The sequence below is a fragment of the Peromyscus californicus genome, unplaced genomic scaffold (genome assembly GCF_007827085.1).
Source record: "Peromyscus californicus insignis strain IS unplaced genomic scaffold, ASM782708v3 Scaffold_20__1_contigs__length_68692818, whole genome shotgun sequence".
Classification (NCBI taxonomy): Eukaryota; Metazoa; Chordata; class Mammalia; order Rodentia; family Cricetidae; genus Peromyscus; species Peromyscus californicus.
In genome coordinates this window covers 56,529,605-56,549,536 of record NW_026294503.1, presented here as the reverse complement: position 1 = coordinate 56,549,536, position 19,932 = coordinate 56,529,605, and the positions used below count along the sequence as shown (strand labels likewise).

Below are 19,932 nucleotides of genomic sequence, written 5' to 3'. Positions count from 1 at the left end.
CCATAAATTCATTGAATAGCAGGATACAAAACTAGCATACAAAATCAGTAGCTTTCCTATATTTTAACATAAACAAACTAAAATAAAAAAGAAATCAGGAAAATATTTCCAGTCACAACAGCTACAATAAAATAAAATAAAATACATAGGAACAACCTAACTAAGAAAACAAAAGACCCCTAAATTAAAACTTTGAAGACAATTGTTAGGAACATAGCTGAAACCATTTTGTGTAACTCAAATCTATTTTATGTGACTTGAAATAATATGATGCCTGAGCTTGCTACCAGGTAGCTCTGATAAGACCTAGGCCTCAGAAGCAAGGTCCTGGCAGGCCACTAGAAGTTCAAATAGGAGCCTAGGCTTGGACAGGTCTTGATAGGTTAATGAACTAACCCCAAGGTTGTGTTGACATGCTGGTAAACCAGCCCTAAGCTGTGAGCCCTGAGAGCTCAAAGCTACCACCCAATGAGAGGATACCAAAAAATTGGAGCTTTGGGAATGGTCTCTAGGATAGCACTGGCATGTTTCCTAGACACAGCTTCTCAAGTCTTGTATTGATACCCATAGCCAAGAGGACTTGAGACTTTTTGTGTGGCCCTGGTTTTCAGTGACCACTGAATTCCTGGTACTGTCTCTGGGCTCACACGGGCCTGTGTGGCAGCACTGGCTACTAGCCTAGGCTCTCAAGGACTTCCTAGGACCTCCATCAGTGTCATCCTCCCAGGCTGCCATATCTGAAGGACTTCTGCATATGTGGGTTGAGCCTGCAAGCTTTCAAAGCATTTTCAACAGAGATTTCCCAGTGGAAGACTACAGCAGCAATTCTGCTCAAACAACAGTTTCCTGATTGGTAAGGTATCAATTTAACTTTTATATTAGCAGGATACTATTAGGAATGTTTGTGTGAATAAACTAAGTATATTTAAAAGACAAATCTGTGTAGACATGGGTATGGCTGAGTGCTCTACAGCTCATTGGCCGTGCTCACTGAAACAATGGAGAAAGAAGTTGAGGAAGACAATAGAAGACAGAAAGACCTTCCATCCATGTGGATAAGAAAATTCCATCTTGTGAAAATGGTCATCCTACCAAAAGCAGCCTACAAATTCAATGCATTCCCAAAACAAAATCCAATGCCATTCTTTAGAAATAGAGAAAAAGCAATCCAAATAGTCATATGGAACACAAAAGACCAAGAGTGGGCAAAATCCTGCACAAAAATACTAGGGGAACTATTACCAATACAGATTATACCACAGTCATAATAATAAAAACATCATGATACTGTCACAAAAGACACACATGGGCCAATGGGATAGAATGCAGGACCCTTACGTAAGTAAGCACAGCTACACATTCCTGCAAAGACACCAAATATATACATTGGTGATAAATGACATCTTTAACAAATGATATTGAAAAATCTAGATCTCAATATGCAGAAACATGAAACCAGATCCTTTTCTCTCACTGTCAGAGTTGGTTTTTGTCACCTTGACATGAACCTAACCTAATGAGAAGAGGGACTGTCAACTGAGGAATTGCTTCCATTAAATCATCCCATGGGCAAGACAGTTGAGGCACTTTCTGGGAGAGGAGAAACATCTTTGCCTGCTACTCTTTCAATAGAGGATAAAAAGAACTCAATAAATAAATAAATGTCAAGAAAACAAGCTACCCAGTTAAAAATTGGCTATGGGATTAGTAGAATGTTCTCAAAAGAAGAAATACAAATATCTGTGAAATGCTTTAGCAAGTGTTCAGTATCCTTAGCCATCAAGGAGATGCAGATGAGAACTCCTCCAAGGCCCATCTCACCCCAGTCAGAGAGACCTGAACACGATTCTCTAGGGAGCATGCATGATCTGAAATTTGCCTGTTCCTTCTTGTGACAAACTAGATGTATCAATCAAGCCAACATCACTCATTTCTTTAGTTCTTGTTCCATATAAACCACATGACTCCTATAACAGTGATCACATGTCCATCCCATTAAGTACTCTTCATTAATAAGGTATGGCAAGCCTGTAAGCATTTCACTAACTGATCTTATTTATGTATTTGAATTCCTTTAGTATTTTTCCCCCACTTGATCCTGCCTGGTTCATGCCTTGTCTTCTAAGTATGTACAGCTACTAGCTTCTCTCTTTCTAGAGTGAGCTAGAATGAGAAAATGCACCTCCAAACTGTCACTGGATCCCTTACAGTTTGTACAGAGTAAATACCTTACTTCTTTCCTGGTCTTTGGGACACTTGATACCACCTTAAATAACCTTTCTCGGATTCCCTTGAGAAACCTTATTTATGGCTAAATCTTGAGCACTAAACCTGTGTGTCTACAGGCTGGAGGTTGCCCTCCTATGCTGCTGTAGTACCCTGTTCGTTCAGCTTCGTTTTCACCAGCAGCTCCAATGATGGCTGTATCTGCCCTGCCCCTTGTTCCTGAGGGAAGAAGGGTGCTTCACGCATTCAGGGAGCTACACAGAAAACAATTCAGGCAAGTTCTTACCTTCACTCCTGTCACTACTGCCTACATTTTGTCCTACATGAGATACTAGCAGAGTGTCTCATTACAATACTCTGACGTGTTAGCAAAGCTTGTTCTGACCCCACAGCTCCACCATGGACCTCTAAGGAGACCTAGCCTTGCTTGTTGGGTCTGGAGTGCTAGTAACCTCAGTAGCTGATGCTCTAGGGGCATTACTCCTGCCTAATCCTGAGGTTGGTCTCATAGATTCTTCCCTTGTCCTTACTAAATACAACAGATGTGGTTTAACATTGGATAGTTTTTCTCAAGTGTGAGATGATAGATTCAAGTCAGGTTTTAATCTCTTGGAATCTTCTAATAATTTATCCAACAGCCAATTTTTGGTGATTTTGTACCCACTTAATAGGCACTAATAATGTGCATGTTCTGACTCACCAGTGTTTCCTGGGCTTGTGACTCTCGTACTTGGTCCCCTGGTTGTGCTGCTTTTCTCACTGCTAGATGTGGGTACAGAAGTACTGGCCGTTCCCCCTGGTGAAAATAACACGATGCTCAAGGTACCGGTGAGTTCATTTTGCTTTATGAAAACCCACCAGTATTACTCTCTTTTCATTTATCTTGGAGATTAAGTGACTTGATCCTGGTAACCCAGTTGGTTTACAGATGATCCACAAGCCATACTCAGACTTTCTACTGCATCTACTGCTTCTCAGACAGTCTGTGCCCAAAGACAAATACTAGAAAATTACCAATCTGGTTCCCTACATTGATACTTTAAAAGTTGCTGAAGTAGATAACTGAAATTTAAAAAACTAAAATCATATTAAACATAAACCTTTATTCTGTAGAAATATCATCATACCAGATTTCTTTGTATCTAAATATTTGTTCTATTTTTATTATTGTCACATCATGCAGCCATTGCAAACACTTCTGAATGTTGCCTACCACCAGAGGCATAAATTATGGGAAAGCACTCTGTGTGCTGACTCATAACCAAATGGCATAGCCAACTGACTAGCCATTCTCACCCAAGTATTTCCGATTTGGTTCTTGGAAAATACAAACTCAATGGTCATCACTCTAAAATGTCAATCAATTTAATAACCTAATTAGAATCAACCAGTTACCTATTTTATGCAGCTCTGGTTATATTGATATGAAGTACACCTTATTTCAAGAATATTTGTTATAAATTTAAATCTAGTTATGGGACACGTGTATTATGAATAGAATCAATCCACGGATTAGCTAAGGAATACATTAAAGGAAGCTTCATGCATACACTGAAGGAAAGGCTTTCAAGGACATGTCAGGGTGTTTTCTTTACCTTTAAAAGCTGTTAGAAGAATTGAAGAATTTTAAGTAGCAGAGCAGCATGATGGGAAATTCATTTGGGGTTGGTTTTACAGATAAGTGTGAGTTGGGAGTGAACTCAGGAAAGGGGGGGTGGCAGAGCAGTTGGCTCTACTTGGTGGGCATCAGCTGCTTAAAGAACTAGTTAACACACTCTGTAGGGGGCTCCACTCAACAGCTCCTCATTCTAAGTCAATGGGCTCATTTGCATTTCTTGCAAATTCCCAAAAGATGCTCTGCTGCTCCAGGAACCACACCTTAATCACCTCCATGTTACTGGATGGTAAACTAGGCAGTGGGACCTGGAGAGACTGGTGGACAATGAGTCCAGGGGCAAGGCCAACAGGATACAAAAGAAAGGACACACTGAAGTACTTAAAACTACTGATTGAATGAGGGTCACGGTGAACTGAAAACTTCACTAATAATAACAAATACCTGTGCTTAAAGCATAGCAGTATCTTATTCATAAAAGCTATGAATCTAATTCAGATTTAGTCAATAATGTACAAGGGCAAGAATATCCTCTTTGGCTTTTGTTGCTTGTGAGATCTTTCACAGCGACCACAAAACCCAGTTCTTTACACATGAGGTGAAGGATTCTGTATTCCAATCTGTCTTTGCCAGTTTGGATACCTCTACTACGTTCTCATCTCAATGGTATAGAAATACTGTGGAGTTTATGGCTATTAAGAGCAGTTATGTATTTATGAATATTAGAAACTATTGTATGGGGTAGAAAGTACCATTTACATAGTTTGAATATGGTTTGGTTATTTTTAGTGGTTTATGTTTTGGAGACTGGTTCTCCAAGGTGGCAGTACTAGGACTTGATATAGTAGAACCTAACAGGAAGGTGATATTATTGGTCCTAATGAAGAGACCTCTGTAAAAGACTCAGCCTGGTCCCATGCAGGACTCCATCTCGATATGGATGCAATCCCTCACATCCATGTGTGTTTCCAGTTACCACCCATGACATGTATCCCAAATGGGCTGCCACTATAACAGAGCCCTAGAACCACAGAACTGTGAACCAAATTTAGCTAAACAAATCACTAACATGTCATCATATAAGAATCTTGGACTCTTCCCAGTATTCCAGGTGACTTAGCCAAGGCACCAGGCACTCATTATCTTGTATTCTCCACAGGGTAAACTTGGAGTTAAGCAGAAATAGAGGGATACATGTATAAACATGCTACCAAGCAGAGCTTTGGAGGTTCATAACACACCCATTGAGAAGACTGTGTCAATTGTACTTTCATTTTTAGCTTCTGTGGTTATATCTTGAGAACTGGTTGACACTGATAAAAGTTTAAAAAAAATCAATAATCCAGGCTAAAAATGAGCTTTGGAGCTCCCACCCACCGGAGAGTAGATGTATGTAATTGTAACTTAATATACATAAAAAAATTGTTGAAAGGCTAAAAATACATGGAAAAATCACTCAAGTCTGATGCTTATATGTGAAAATTATTATCTGGGTAGCATGTCTGAAATCAATTCCTTGGCTGGGACCAAGATTATTTGTTCTGCATTAGTGTACCTGTTGTGAGCACAGAACTGGTGACGCTTGAGCTTGGGGCTGCTGTAGTGCCTGTACTTCCAGCCGTGGAGAGAGCAGGAGTTGAGGTTCCAGTAGAGCCTGAGAAAACAGGTGAGGACCTTCTCATCTAATGTCTACATTGGACTTCATCACCAAAGAGCAAGCTAATTCTCTAATCTTTCCATTATAAAAATAGAATAAATAAATGTAGTAATTCCTATTCATACTTGCCCTACAAACTGCTTGTAACACTTTAATATTATCTTTCAAAAAACTTGCTTGACTTAATTCCCCTTTTGGGTGAGGGAGTTGTTATTGTTGCTTTTGCAAAGACATTTTCTGGCAACTTTATCGAGTCACACTACTTCTTAGTGTTAAGAGCCAGCTGACTCCATCTTTCTGCCTTTTCCTAGTTGAAAATCATATTAGTCCCTGATCATGTCCCAAGCTGAAAGTCAACTTGTTTTTTGACTGGTTCTTCCTCTATAGCCTTGTGATTTACATCATAAATTGTTTTCATTGTTTCATGATATACTTTGAGCACTGACTAACCATAAAATGTTTCAAGGCATGTTCTGTTAACTATCTGACCATAAACCAATAACGTGTACATTTCCCATGTACATAAAAATAATTGCAAAATTCAGTTTTGTAATCACTTGTTTGCCTGCTATAAAGATGCTACTCTGCCTTTAGTCTTTGATGCTTCATTCTTCTATGGGAGACGGAAAGTTTGGCCCAACCATAAATAAATTTTTACCTTGCAACCTCTCCGGCTTAACTCCTGGTTTTCCATACCGTAACACTTAGCCGATTTGTTTCAACATTTAGTTTAAAATAAGAGCCTTGTTGCCCTGACTACTCTTAGGCTGGGCTAATAATAACCCTCATGAGATACTATAATGAAATAGCTAGTTGCTATTATCTTCTTTTTCTGTCAATGAATATTAATTTTTGAATATTTGGTATTGCTGTCAATTCTACTTTAGTTGTTAATGGTAAGGAAGAAGATAAAACTGGAAAGAAAGAGGACACCAATTAGCTGTCAAGTCAGCCCTGAAAACATAGATATGAGTAATATTATACAGCCTGAATAGGTTATATTTAGGAATATATATATATATATATACATATATATATGTATATATATATATATGTATATATATGCATGCAATGACAGTTAGTGAAAAAAAGGCATGAATTTAAAAGAGAGTGTGGAGGCCTATTTCCATAGGAGGGACAGAGAAAAGATGTTCAATATAACCCATCACAGGAAAAGCCTCCAGAATAGACACCAGCTACCCAGGCCTACACTGTGCAGCTCACACCTGGCCTGGGGTAAGTACAGCTGCCAGGATGTCCTGTTCCTGTTCCTGTTCCTGTTCAGTACTATAGAAACCACCGGCCAGAGGAGGTTTGGGCGTGCTGTGGAGGCATAGGGAGCTAGGAGCACTTTGGCTGAAGAGATGGAAGGGCCAGCGATGGCCATGGAGGCTATGAAGAAAGGGTAGCATGGGACCCGGAGCTGAGACCTTCCAGATCCTGGACTATCGTGAACTTTATGGAAAACTGCACACAACCCCTGCTGAGGTTGGTTGTGGTCTTCCACACAGATGAATGAGAAGTGTTTTGGCATCTGGCACCATTTCCTTCATAGAGGCAATTGTTCAGAGGGAAGAGCTAGGGAGGGTTGATGAAAAGCGTCATCATGGCCAAGTTAAATACAAATGCAGGCACTGCCCTGAACACCTCACTTGAAAAGCGTGATCCTCAGCCATGAAAAAGAAAGCTGTGGCTGGCCAATGAGGGAATCTCAGATTGCAAAACTCCTACAGGAAGCTGAGTCCAACACACAAACTCATCTCCAAAGACAGAACACACCAATCTAATTTCAGTTACTGAGACTGACAGACCTCTCTCCATCTGCAGATTCAGCTAGAGAAGAAACCAATGGGGGGGGGGGTTGAGAAACCACAGTCATGAAAAATAAGAAAGAAAAACAACTAACATTAACTGAAATAAGACAGATCCAGAAAGCTCCTCATATGTGGAGCTGAGATTTAACTGTTTGTGTACATGTATACGCGAGCATGTGTGCCCACAAGGGGGTGTACATCATGAGTGAAAGTAAAAAGGGGGTTCGTAGGAGTGGAGGAAGAGATCTTAAGGCCAAGCCGAAGTGGGGAATAGAATAAGTGAAGACAGAAAGGCGCACTACTTGGAAAACAGGAGGGGGGTCAGCAAGAAGGGGTTTCACAGATGACAAATGACAATAAAGGAGAGAGGGATTAATAAGAATAAAATCTAATGACATACACATATGGAAATGCCACCATGAAACTCAGTATTTCATACACTAGCTTAAGCAATATAAATTTAAACTGTGCTATTTCTTGTAACAAATTTTCTAATAATGTTGCTGCTATTATAATTTAACTGAGTAGAAAACCATATGCTGAATGTCAAGGGTCCATTGTCAGAATTTGCTCCTGACAAGACAGGTAGAATGAGGTTTCCTGTCTTTGCTCTCAGGGGGCAAGCTAGAATGACTCCTCAGTCGTTAGATACTTTCCAACATATAATAGCTTGTTAAGTAGTGTTGAGGGTGGACAGACATTTTATTTAATAAAAAATAGTTTATAATGTATGTAACATTTAGGTTGAATTACCGATATTTGTTTAACTTTTAAGACAGTGAGATCATGATATGCTTTCTAATGCATGTGCACATATACTTGCTGTCTGCCATTCATTGTACTCTAGGTCCTCTTCCGCTCCGCTACAGGTGAACTGTTTGCTCAGCTCACAACTCAACACCTTCGCTTCAGCTGGTCCCACTTTCTCTGCCTTGATCCAGGTGCCTCTCCCTGTAGACATGCCCTATCGTAAGGTTCTTGCTATGCACGTCAGTTTTCATTTACTCTTTACCACTTCTTTGATGGTGATCTTCCCCGCTACACTGTTGGGAAGTCAGTGAACATGCTGGCTTCATTTCAATAAAGTCTCTCTACACAGCTCAGCCTGGCTTCCAGCTCAGGATGCTCTTGTTTGACTTCTTGACACTATTACAGGCATGGGTCACCACACCTGCTTAATCCGGTTTTCCATAGTTAATGCCAGTCAAAGGGCCTGCCACATAATAAGTACTTGGTAAACAGTGGTCTCCTAAATAAATGAATGTAGCTAAAATACTTTACCCATTTTTAATGCAAAGAACTGGACTCGGAAATGACAAATGATTAGTTCAAATTGCTGCTGGCCAGTAACACAGCTAGAAGTAAAGTCCACTCGCCAGTACCCAGGATTATCCCCACACTGCTTTCTGTGTAAATTGCCTCTGTGTATCCTACGTCACTTCACACAGTTAAGTTTTCTTCAGTATATATGAACCATACTGATGGAAATACTAGAAATTTTACGTTGTAGACATTGAAGAAATAAAACACTATGTTTCCGGTTACTTAAGAAAATGGACATGGAACAAGTAGGTGGAGTAATTGGATAAGAGGTTTCACTGGGAAGAATTCTCAAAATCAGCAGTAGGCAGACTCCTGCAAAGCCCAGGTCTTGATTTCATTTCTCAGTAATCAACACCATCTTTAGATATTTGAAGTTCAAATCTGCTGCTGTGGATACAAAGTCAACATGGGAAGACTATGACACCATGGCCCACAGAGACAGTGGAGGTGAGAACCAAAAGCAAGATGGGCACACCAGAAGACTTCAGCGCAGATTCCATTACTAAATTGACTTTCCCAGTACTAACGTTACCTTAAGGGACCACAACACTCCCAGCTGGAGTACTTTCAACTTGAAGACATTACATTTCACTGAAAGAATCATTCTCGGAAAGAAGAAGAACAAGTCTCCAAAATGTCCCACCTAGATCTGCTCCGATCAATGTGAGGGCACAAGACACACAGCAGATGGCAGGGTATGGCTAGGACATGTATAAATACCCTTCCTTTACTAGCAGGAATATGTGACAATCCACTTTTCCTCATGGTTTAATTAACAAAATTTATAAAACATAGCATCCTTAGCAATCATTATAGCTGTAACATTACAACTCAACTTTCTCCATCACTTGCCAAACATCTTATATCTGGAAGTACTTGACATTGCCAATTTCTCTGTACCGGCTTCTTTGTTACCAAGACATAACTGATGATAGCAGGAGCATCTTCCTTTACACACACACTGCTCCTCCCCATCCTGCAAGACAGCATGGGTCCATCCGGCTACACTGAAAAGCTTCCCCAGTTGGCCCTGCCTGTTTGTTTCTAATCTCATTCTAAATTTAAATGTTAATACTCTTGTTGCTATTTTTCTAGCCATAGGAATGTTTTTTCCTCACATTTAATAATCATTTCATTTTTATAAGGAAATGACATCATGTTTACCTGGCATCCATACCAGAAACATAAACCTGTGGTACCCAGTACCTTCCCACTCACAAACAGCAAACAGTGCTGCAGAACCTACCAAATATGGCAAGATATCTTATTTTTGGAGAAAATATCTACAAATTTGATATCTTTCAGAATGAGGTTTATTTTGTTTTATTGATCACTGATTTTTTTTTCATCAAACTTCCCTACTAGAAATCTCATTTCACTTACACGGTGAACTATTAGTGACAGTCTACTAAACACTCACTGTGCCACTAAATTGTACTATATTTTAACAGCTTCCTCAAATCCTAAAGTGTAAATGTGGTTATTTACCCTATTTAGCAAATGAGGAAGTGAATGTCAGTATTTTAGGAATTTAAACTGGGATCATAAAGCTAGGAAGAATAAAAGTAGAGATTCAAATTCTTATTTTCCTCACTGCATACCCCATTGCACCCTGCAGTCTCTCTAAAATACCCTGGTGTGATATTTTCTTTCTGTGTTTGGTGCTATCTATGGATGAGCAGGATGAAAACAAATATCTGTGGAGTTTGACATTATGACATCGAGAGACTGAAAATGCTTGAAGATTGGAGAAATAAATTTTATTATATTGTTATATAATTGAAGGCCAATTTTTATTGTTTTATTTTTTTCAGGCAGGTCTTACCCACTTAAAAAAATTAAATTACATTTTTATTTGTGGGGTAGGAATGATACTGCCATGGCACATATGTAGGTATATGGCAGAGTCAAGGAACAACTTGTTGGAGTTTGTGGATCCCAGGGATCAGACTCAGGTCATCAGACTTGGTGGCAGTCACCTTTACTTCCATTCAAGTTTTTAAATATGTTTTTTATTTCAGCTGTTCGGTGAGACTTTTATTATTTTCAAATAATCTGACTAAAATGTTATTTTAAAATGCAACGTAAGTTCCAATTTTAAATTGGAGCCTCAATTTGAATGTTGTTCCTTCAGTAAATAATTCAGGTCATTTGCTATCAGTCTCCCTTTTAAACATCAACACACAGAAGCACCAGAACTAGAGTATGAACAAATCCTAGATTGGGATTCTCTGCCTGGCACTCTTCAGCAAACAACTTTAGACACATTCCTCTCTATGCTGCTCACTTGCAAGTAGGAAGAAATAACTAATACTATCTCACGAATTTTCTGTATCAAATGAGATAGCATGTGGCAGATATTTAGAACAATATCTAAAACAGCCATGTCTACGTTGACCGGAATGGGGAAACCCTGCAGCTGCATCCATATTGTTCTTCTCAATAACATTTTCATTAAAATGATACATAAGTCATCTCTTGGGTAGTTTTAGTCCTTTAAAAGAAAGCAATTACTGTGTAGGAAAGAATATATATACAGATATATTCATTCTGCACATACACTTCTTTCATATATTCTCTCTATAAAAGAAAATATAGAAAAGAATACATATATATTCCCAGATATACACATTCTAAGATATATATTTATAAAGAACCAAATAAATAAGTATATGTATAGGTACATATATGTGTATTTGGAAATATATATGGGATGTTTATACATATTTTCTGAGAAAACAACTCTTGCATATTGATTTCTTTAAGTTTTAAAGTTTTTTCAATATTCCTAAAAACCTTCCTCTAGTCTCAGGCTATTCGCTGCATGCCTGGGATCTCAGCTCTAAAGGGGCAGAGGAAGACGACTCGTGAGGACTTTGTCTCAAAAAAACTGCACGGTGATGAAAATCCTGCATCCATTTTTACATCAGACTAGTTTGATCCAAATCTTGATCAAAAAGTCGCTTGTCAGGAAACAAGTGTTGAAGTAAAATCTTCTGGCTTGCCAGACTCTTTAGTGTTTCAGCCAATGTACACTACATTTACAACAAACTACAACTAATAATAAATTCTTATTTATGTTTTTTTGTTTCTATTTCCTTCTATCTCCTTCCCCCACCTCTGTGTGAATGTGTGTGTGCACATGTATGCGTGTGCATGCGTGTGTGTGTGTGTGTGTGTGTGTGTGTGTGTGTGTGTGTGTGCGTGCGTGTGCGTGCACGTGCCCTGGTATGCAGGGATATGTATGTCCTGTGGATATCAAAGGACAACGTGCAGGAGTAGGTTCTACCATCTACCATGAGGGTCCTGGGACTGAACTCTGTTCATCAGGATTGGCAGCAAGCTCTCTTATCTGTTGAGCCATCCAGCTGGCCTCTTGAGTTCCTATTTTAAATTTTTAAAGACTAAGATCCATTTTTCATATCACATAGAATAAAACATACCACTGGAAGACATAAAAGCATCCATTATGTAGTTGTTATTCTTCACAGTTCACCAAATGCCATTCCATTTTTAAACCCTCAATGTCAGTAAGAGAAATGAGGCGTGTCTCCAGCCTACTGTTTGTGCAAGGCAGTCACTCTACAAGTGTCCACACTTCTCTTTTCAGTATTCCCAAAACTTCTGTTACTTGGCAAGACACTCATTAAGTCAATTTAGAAGAAAAAAAAAGTTTAAAAAAATTGTGTTGGTGGGCCTTAGAGGAAAATGCTTCATTTTTATATGTATCATGAGCAATAAAAGAATAGTAGATACCATTTGCCTTTCACGTTTCAAAATAAAGAAATCAGTATTGCAGACGGCATACTTTGAGATTCTCACCTTTGAGTGATTATTACAGCTCCTCAGGCAAATGGACATTGGCCTGTTATTTCTTATACTTATTCAGCATCGTGTTCTGCTGAACAGTCTGTACCCAGTCCAAGGTGCTCATGTCACCATCCAGTGCCCACATTACCGGCAGAACCTGATCTATGGCTGCTGTGTTACTGGCATCAACAATGATAAATGAGTGGTATTATCCACACCTCAAGTTCATTATTAGTTCAATGGTTTTAAAAGTCTCATCCTTTGAGTGTGATATGAGCAAAGTTACAGAAAGGATGTGGAATTGTAGATGAGGTCCTAGACCCTCCATCATCTTACCATTGTCATTTAAAATCAGTTTGTCTGGGAGGTAATTTATTCTTGCAACAGAACAAGCTGCAGAAACATTATTAAGAAATGTTGAAAGACACAAATCCCTGACAATTTGATATTCACTTTATATACACAGGGGTTACTTAGCAAATTTAAAATGCCCACATAACTTGTAGCACCACAGAACAATTTTAAAATGGAAAAAAAAACTATTTTGCTTTTGTCTCCTGATTTTAGAACATTAACTATAACTTCTGGCTCTGTGGCTGGTAAGAAAACAACCTCAAAAAGGACCCTGATTCCTGTCTGTGTGAAGCCCCAGATGTCTTTACAGCCTGTGCTTCAAAACCTTGGCAACATTACTCAAGGGCTTTGTATCCCCTCACATGTATTGTCAAGCAGGGAGGGGTGTGTGGGGGACAACAGTCCTTCATCAGAAGGTGTGAGGCTGCCTGAGCAGGGAAGGGAAGGCACTGACCGCACAGACTGCAGCAAATCCACATCATTAACTCATCTCTCAATGCCGCACTAATGAAGCCCTGAGCACAGCAGTTCTCAATCTTCCTAAGGCTGCGACCTTTTAATAGAGTTCCTCATGCTGTGGTGACCCCCAACCATAAAACTGTTTTTGTTGTTACCTTATAACTGCAAATGTGCTACCATTATGAATTGTAGTGTAAGTATCTGTGTTCTCCAATGGCCTTACGCGACCCCTGTGAGAGAGTCATTCGATCCCCAAAGCCGTCACGAACCACAGGTTAAGAACCCCTGACTTAGCAAGTTATTAATACTGTACATCACAAAACAACCACTGGAATTTCAGCAAAACTAAATAAAACACAAGATTCTTCGAGACAAAACATAAAGCACCATCAATAGTGCATTGAATAAAGTCAGTGGGAAAGTTCTAGGCAACCTTCCCTCCAACTCAGCTCCACACTAAAGTTTGCATTTGTAAAGTCACAGAATGAAGATGAAACAATTGTCATAGGTTTACAGAGACGCATTTTATCAGTTGCCTACAAAATCTCTTCTCTTTCCAAACTCTGGAGAGTCTGTGTCAATGCAAAGTTTTGACAAAATACAACTGAAGATCTGCTCAAAACTGAGTACCAGGAGAGGAAACATGAGACGGTGGTGACAGTGTACAGCCATTCTACACCAGAGCCTACAACAGTTACCCCCACTGCTCAGCATACTTGAGGACCTCTGGGATGAAACCACACATGGAGACCATATTTAAACAGTCACAAGACTCAAAGTTTTAATAGATAATTAACTAAATGGAATATTGGAACTGAACCAATTTGCTCATCTCAGAAACAGAGCTAAGCTGAGTGTTAGACATGTGGTTCACTGCTCAGGGCCCAGTTAATGCTGAGTAGAGATTATTCTATAATAAACATGAAATCATGCAGAAAACCCACTGGTTAAAATTGCAAATTGACCTGGGGACATGAATTGATAAGTACACAATGGAGAAAAACATCTTGAAATGAGCCAGTCTTCCTAAGATTTCTATTTCTTGGTACTGCTCATGATAATCCAACAAAATATGAAGTTGGCAAGAATAACTATGTGGTTCTAGTTTCGATAATATCATTGCCATTTTAACATTTATTATTAATTTAGGGGTACATGCTACATCACACTTATGAACATCAGTGGACAACCTGTAATAGTTGGCTGTTTCCTACCACCATGTGGATACCAGGGATTAACCTCAGGTCTTCATGTTTGGTGCCAACCCCTTTACCAGCTGAGCCATCTTGCTGGTCTGATTGCTGATACTTTGATATAAATAATTGCTTTAAATTTTCTTTGCCCAACACTTATTGCTTTGTATATAAAAGATAATGATTATCAAATAAATAACACTAAGCATTATAAGATGTTTTAAACTATATTAATAATCCTACATTATATGACATTATCATCTAAAAATCAGCTTGGTTTTATGTATTTTTATTTTTACAGAAGGAAGATTATCTCAGATAAACAAAACACATGAGCTCAAAGATTTATTAGCTTAAATGATATTCAAACACTAAGAAGAAACTCTGCCAAATTGTGAAAGCTGAGTTACTAATTTTCTATTTTAAAATTTAAAAATATAGTTACAAATTTTCAACATGCTAGGCTATCGATTTATCATTAGAACATTTGCCAGATACAATTGCATAGCTTGACCCTAGATGTAGTTGAGAATGCTAGAATGGAAAACCAAAGGAAGTGGTCTCAGAAGTATGCTCTTTTCAGAACAGAGAAATTAATAATTCACAGAGGAAAGAGAAGTCAAACAGACTGGTGGAGGAGGGGGTCCTGATCATAGGAAAGCAGATGTTTCAGAAATAGTGTAGATTTAGAAGGACAAATCCTTTTATGATTTTGTTAACATTGTATGTGTGGATGTAGGCATAAAGGTGTAAAGTCATAGTGATGTATTGGTTAACCACTTTTTCTCAAACACTTTTTTTCTCATATTTTTATTTGTCTAAGGTATTGAAGCCTACTCAGTGATTGTTAACTATAAGTGGCTAAACTAGGAACACTTAATGGGAGAATTCAAACCTTAGTAGTTCAAATATTCAATCAAACCAATGTTTATACTATATATATGTTACCCTAGGTTTGTACCTGAAAAGTCTTTTGATTTATATAAAAACTTATTGGTACTTTTATAAAGTTTCTGATTTATCTACCTATTGCTTTGGTGCTTGATATTATAATTGTTGGAATGGATGCTGCTGAACTTGAGAAATCAATTGAAAAAATAACTTAGTATGGAGGAATATTATGCTTCTGAACACAGCTATGGTTGTCCACAAAATAGTTGAACTCATAATTAATGTTTCTGAAAACCTCGACCACAAAGGCAAAATAAAATGTAGGAACAACGTTCTAACAATTATAAATCACAAATAAAGTCAGAAAACATTGTGTGTGATTTTTTTCTCTTCCAAAACCATTTTCTAACCCACTTTTTTTTCAAAGACAGAATTTTGGAAAGAAAGACTGATGGGTCTGAAGTCCCCCATGGGCAAAGGCTTACCTGCACTTGAGCTGCTGGCCACCGATGTTGCTGCTATGCAGAGGAGACAAATGTTTTGGAAATGTAGGTTAAATTGCATCAATACTCAAAACTTACAAAGTATTCATCAAGATAAGGTTTCCAAAAATGTACGTAAATTAACTAACTTGCATCACTCGGCCTCATTCGTCAGATTCTCACACATTTCAGTATATTTTTGTAATCTACTACCTGTGGCTTTAACTTAACCCATGGAACTTGGGTGAAATTTTTAACATAGAATTTGTTAGCATAGTGGTTACCTCCTAGCCAACAACACGCAAAATGTTCTTTTAGGGAAGATAACCATAGGAACCATGCTCTTTGCCCACAGTTCAAAAAGATGGAAATCCTGATACTTAGCATGAACATTTAGGAAAGTAATAAATGAAGACTGACAGACTGGAGGCAGGGCCCACATGCCTGAACTTCATATTCACTTTGCTATCAATGTACAAACTACAAATGATACGGAACATTTTATTTTTATTTACCTGTTGAGGTGCTTAATGCGGACGTAGCTGTGGTCATAGAAACTGTTTGGGGAAATAGTATTTAGGAAAACAAATTAGTTGAGGAATCTTTGTTAGGACATTTCATTCATGAAATGTGCTATCTTCAACTAAAATCGAAATTATCTGTAGAAATCAAGTGACAAAAACACTTTTGTATGTAAATCAGTATAAATAGCACTACATATTGTATGTCCAAAAAACAACTAATTATTTTCTGTCATGATCAGCTAGTTGAACTCCCCGGGAATTTTACAAGGACCAAGAAATGCATTTCAGGAACATGCTGTCTGGTAACTCAGTCTCAGGAAAGTAGGCAGTAGTAACTGTAGTGTCAACAGCACTTCAACAAGGCCATCTAACATTAAGTTTATCTCCAGAGTCTAAGGCTCCCAACCTCTTATTCATTGTAACCTGCAAAGAGTAGTCAACAGGAAATAAAATCCCTTCTAAACCACATAAGGGAGACGTGTGCCGTAACTAGCCCCCGTGTGTTCAAACTGTCAGGAAATTCAATCTTTCAAAACCAACGTAAGCTAATTTGCCCAGAATTCTCTTAGATGAACCTAATTAAATACCTCTACCAAATAATATAAAGACATGATTTAAGAATAAAGAATGAACTGTTTCCATTTTCAAATCATCTCTAAGTGTGATCATAATTTTCAAATATTTATATCATTAAGATACCACATTTATTTCATTTTACCACTTACTTAATTATCACCTAAAAATGTCAGACTCCAGGTGATGATATTTAATTAAGTAGTGTGGAATATTTATGGCATGTTGTAATCACTTTCCTGACTTAATTTGTAGAAATACGATAAAATAATATTCTGGTATTTTCTAGTAACAATTTTAGTTTTACATTTATATCATCTGATTTGCCAACATACTTTTTTACTGGCACAAAACTGTATAAAACTATAAATAAAGGGTATTGACACAAAGATCAGTTACATATTTGAGACAGAATTGTAACTTTACCTGTTGGTGTTGAATTTGTGGGCGGGGTCTCTGAAATGAACACAGGTGGCTATTATTGGCAGTAATTGAAAGTAATGACAAAGCACAACATCTTCAGTCATTCAGAAGCCATGTGCCTTTTGTTTTATGTCTTATAGTTCTTAATACAAAGCAGGAATATTTCTTGAGTTCTTTTGAAACTCATTGAAGCTTTGTTTGCTTTGTTAAGGTTCTGGATACTGAACCCAGGAGTTTGCTCCATACTTAGCAGGACAAGCACTATATCACTGAGCCACATCCGAAGTCCAGGACTCATTGGTAACATACGTGTTTCTCATGTGTCCCTAAACCCCTTATAGCCTATCAATGTTTCTTTTGCACCAGCCCTTCATTAGATTACCTTGACAGATGCCTCTTTACCATCTTAATTCCCTAAGCGTACAGATGTCAGGGCATGCATGCAGCATGGAAAACACTCATGAGCATCAAGTGTCAGGGCATGCATGCAGTATGGAAAAAGTATGGAAAACACTCATGAGTATCAGATGTCAGGGCACACATGGAGTAGGAAAACCATTCATGAGTACCAAATGTCAGTAGAGAAAACACAATTGTTAGCCACCACTGCCCTGGCTCTGAGGAGTGATTCTCTATGAAAAACCACACAGGTTGGAATGGTGACAGGCCCATACAGGCAGTCAAAAGTGTGGCTATGTACTTGTATTTTGTTGATGGTCTACAGAGGACCCCATGTCCCTCATCTCACCATTCCTAAACGAACAGGAGTAAAGTTGAGTACTTACCACTGCACTCCAACTCGCCAGCCATACAATAGCTGAAAGTCAAATCGGAAAAGGAAAAGAATGACTCGGAATTCGACCCCCCAGTAAACACACACTTCACAAATTGACGACAACAAATTGTCAAGTGGCGAAAACGAAACAGAACCAAGAGAAGAGCGCTAACAGCAACCCCTACCCCCCTACCCCCCTACCCCCCTACCCCCGTCACCCACCATCACGTGGAGCACGTTCAGGTGCATGTGTGCTTGACGGGCTGTTATTCCTGCTCATTTCACCGCAGAGTTTGTGGAACTACGGGATGATTTACGGTCCAGCAGCCAAGTTAGTTTTAAAATTATCTACGTCAACCTCATTCCTTAATGAGCATGCTTCCCTAATACAATCTCATCGGCATAACTTCATATTCGACAGCCTGCAAATGTCTTTCCTCTAAACTACAGAGTGACTTTTCCTGCTCTCTTCTCATCAGATTTAAAGATTTTATAAACCATTTGGTTGTTTGTGATTATTTTTTAAATACAGGGTAACTACTATCACAGACGAACTGCTCGCAGGAAAGCAGCCGAGAACATACCATGTTCTTCCGCAGTCATCTACAACAGCTCCCCCTGCTGGTATGACATCGTTGTAGAAGCAGCTGCACTCAGATAACTGGACACATTTCATCGTGTTCTCGTCCAGATAGGGTGCGTTTTCTGGACACTTGGCATAACAGCCTGCAAGGAACAATATCCCACAGTTCATCTGCATTTACCAAAACTCGTCATACTTCATCGTATGTTTCTGACAGAGATTCTGTGAGCTGAAGTGGGGGGTAGCAAAGCAATCACTCTTACGGAAATGTAAGGGGAATGGGACTGAGCTGATACCAACCTAAGTTATAAATGTATAATATATATATAATATTTTATAATATATTATATATTAATTTTTTCTTCTCAAGTCCATTCTTGTTAAAAGTATATCCAAGTTCTCCTGAATGGTTTGCTACTTTAATGGTGTACATGTAAGCATAAAGTAGGCTTTGGTTAGATCAGCCTCTTAACTGTGGATGACACTTCCAAATATCTATTTTTCCAAGAGAGGAAAGACACCGGAGTTATACTAAAACATTCCAGTGCTTGACACAGAGATGGTTTTATGTCATTTTTTTTTTCCTGCCACATCTTTCTTTCTAGGAGGCACAGCGCTAAGAATAAAGTGCTGTTCAAGTGTGGGATGCAGATGTCCAGCCTAACCTCAAACTCCATCCTTTCACAAGTTGCTTTTTGAAACTGTTTTTGCATGCATGAGCATCATCCCATGGCAAGTATAAAGACTGAATGCAGGGCTGCAGCACCATCATTCTCCTCAGAAAGGACGACTGCATCTAAATAAAAGGTACTATAGACTTGCTAACATAAAAATCACTCCGCTCAATCATAAAAATCAGACAGTGGATCTGGAGAAACCAATATTCTTTAGTTTTAAAGGCAGCGTCATTTTCACAACCCTTCAGGTGTGTCTTACCTTCTAAAAGTGAAGAAAACTTCTGGCCAATGACCTGATCTTTGCATGTTTTGGCCGTCACTGTGCCACAAGGTTCATAGTGCCAGCTGCATTCCCCAGGGGCATTGTAGTAGTCACAGTACACAGCTGTGATAGAATTGCAGCAGATTACTTTGATTCCTAGTACGGCCATTTTCACCTTTCAATTTCTTTTTTAAAGGGATCCTACATGATCCTAATGACAGACCTAAACATGTGTCATCCACCTTATCAAGTTTCTTTGGCTTCATTTAATTGTTATATAGGCTAACCCCC

The 19,932-nt window shown here is 38.6% G+C and overlaps 1 protein-coding gene across 1 annotated transcript in view; it reads right to left on the bottom strand.

The window, feature by feature from the left end:
- The window catches only part of Muc19 (mucin 19, oligomeric), a 186,241-nt gene that overhangs the window by 115,176 nt on the left and 51,133 nt on the right, over positions 1-19,932 (bottom strand). Inside the window, exons 34-41 of the mRNA XM_052747381.1 lie at positions 19,639-19,764; positions 18,704-18,845; positions 18,130-18,161; positions 17,348-17,377; positions 16,340-16,381; positions 15,828-15,860; positions 5,397-5,495; positions 2,927-3,022 (exon numbers count right to left, since the gene is read on the bottom strand). Of these exons, the coding sequence (XP_052603341.1) occupies positions 2,927-3,022; positions 5,397-5,495; positions 15,828-15,860; positions 16,340-16,381; positions 17,348-17,377; positions 18,130-18,161; positions 18,704-18,845; positions 19,639-19,764 (600 nt within the window). The remainder of the gene's footprint in view (positions 1-2,926; positions 3,023-5,396; positions 5,496-15,827; positions 15,861-16,339; positions 16,382-17,347; positions 17,378-18,129; positions 18,162-18,703; positions 18,846-19,638; positions 19,765-19,932) is intronic.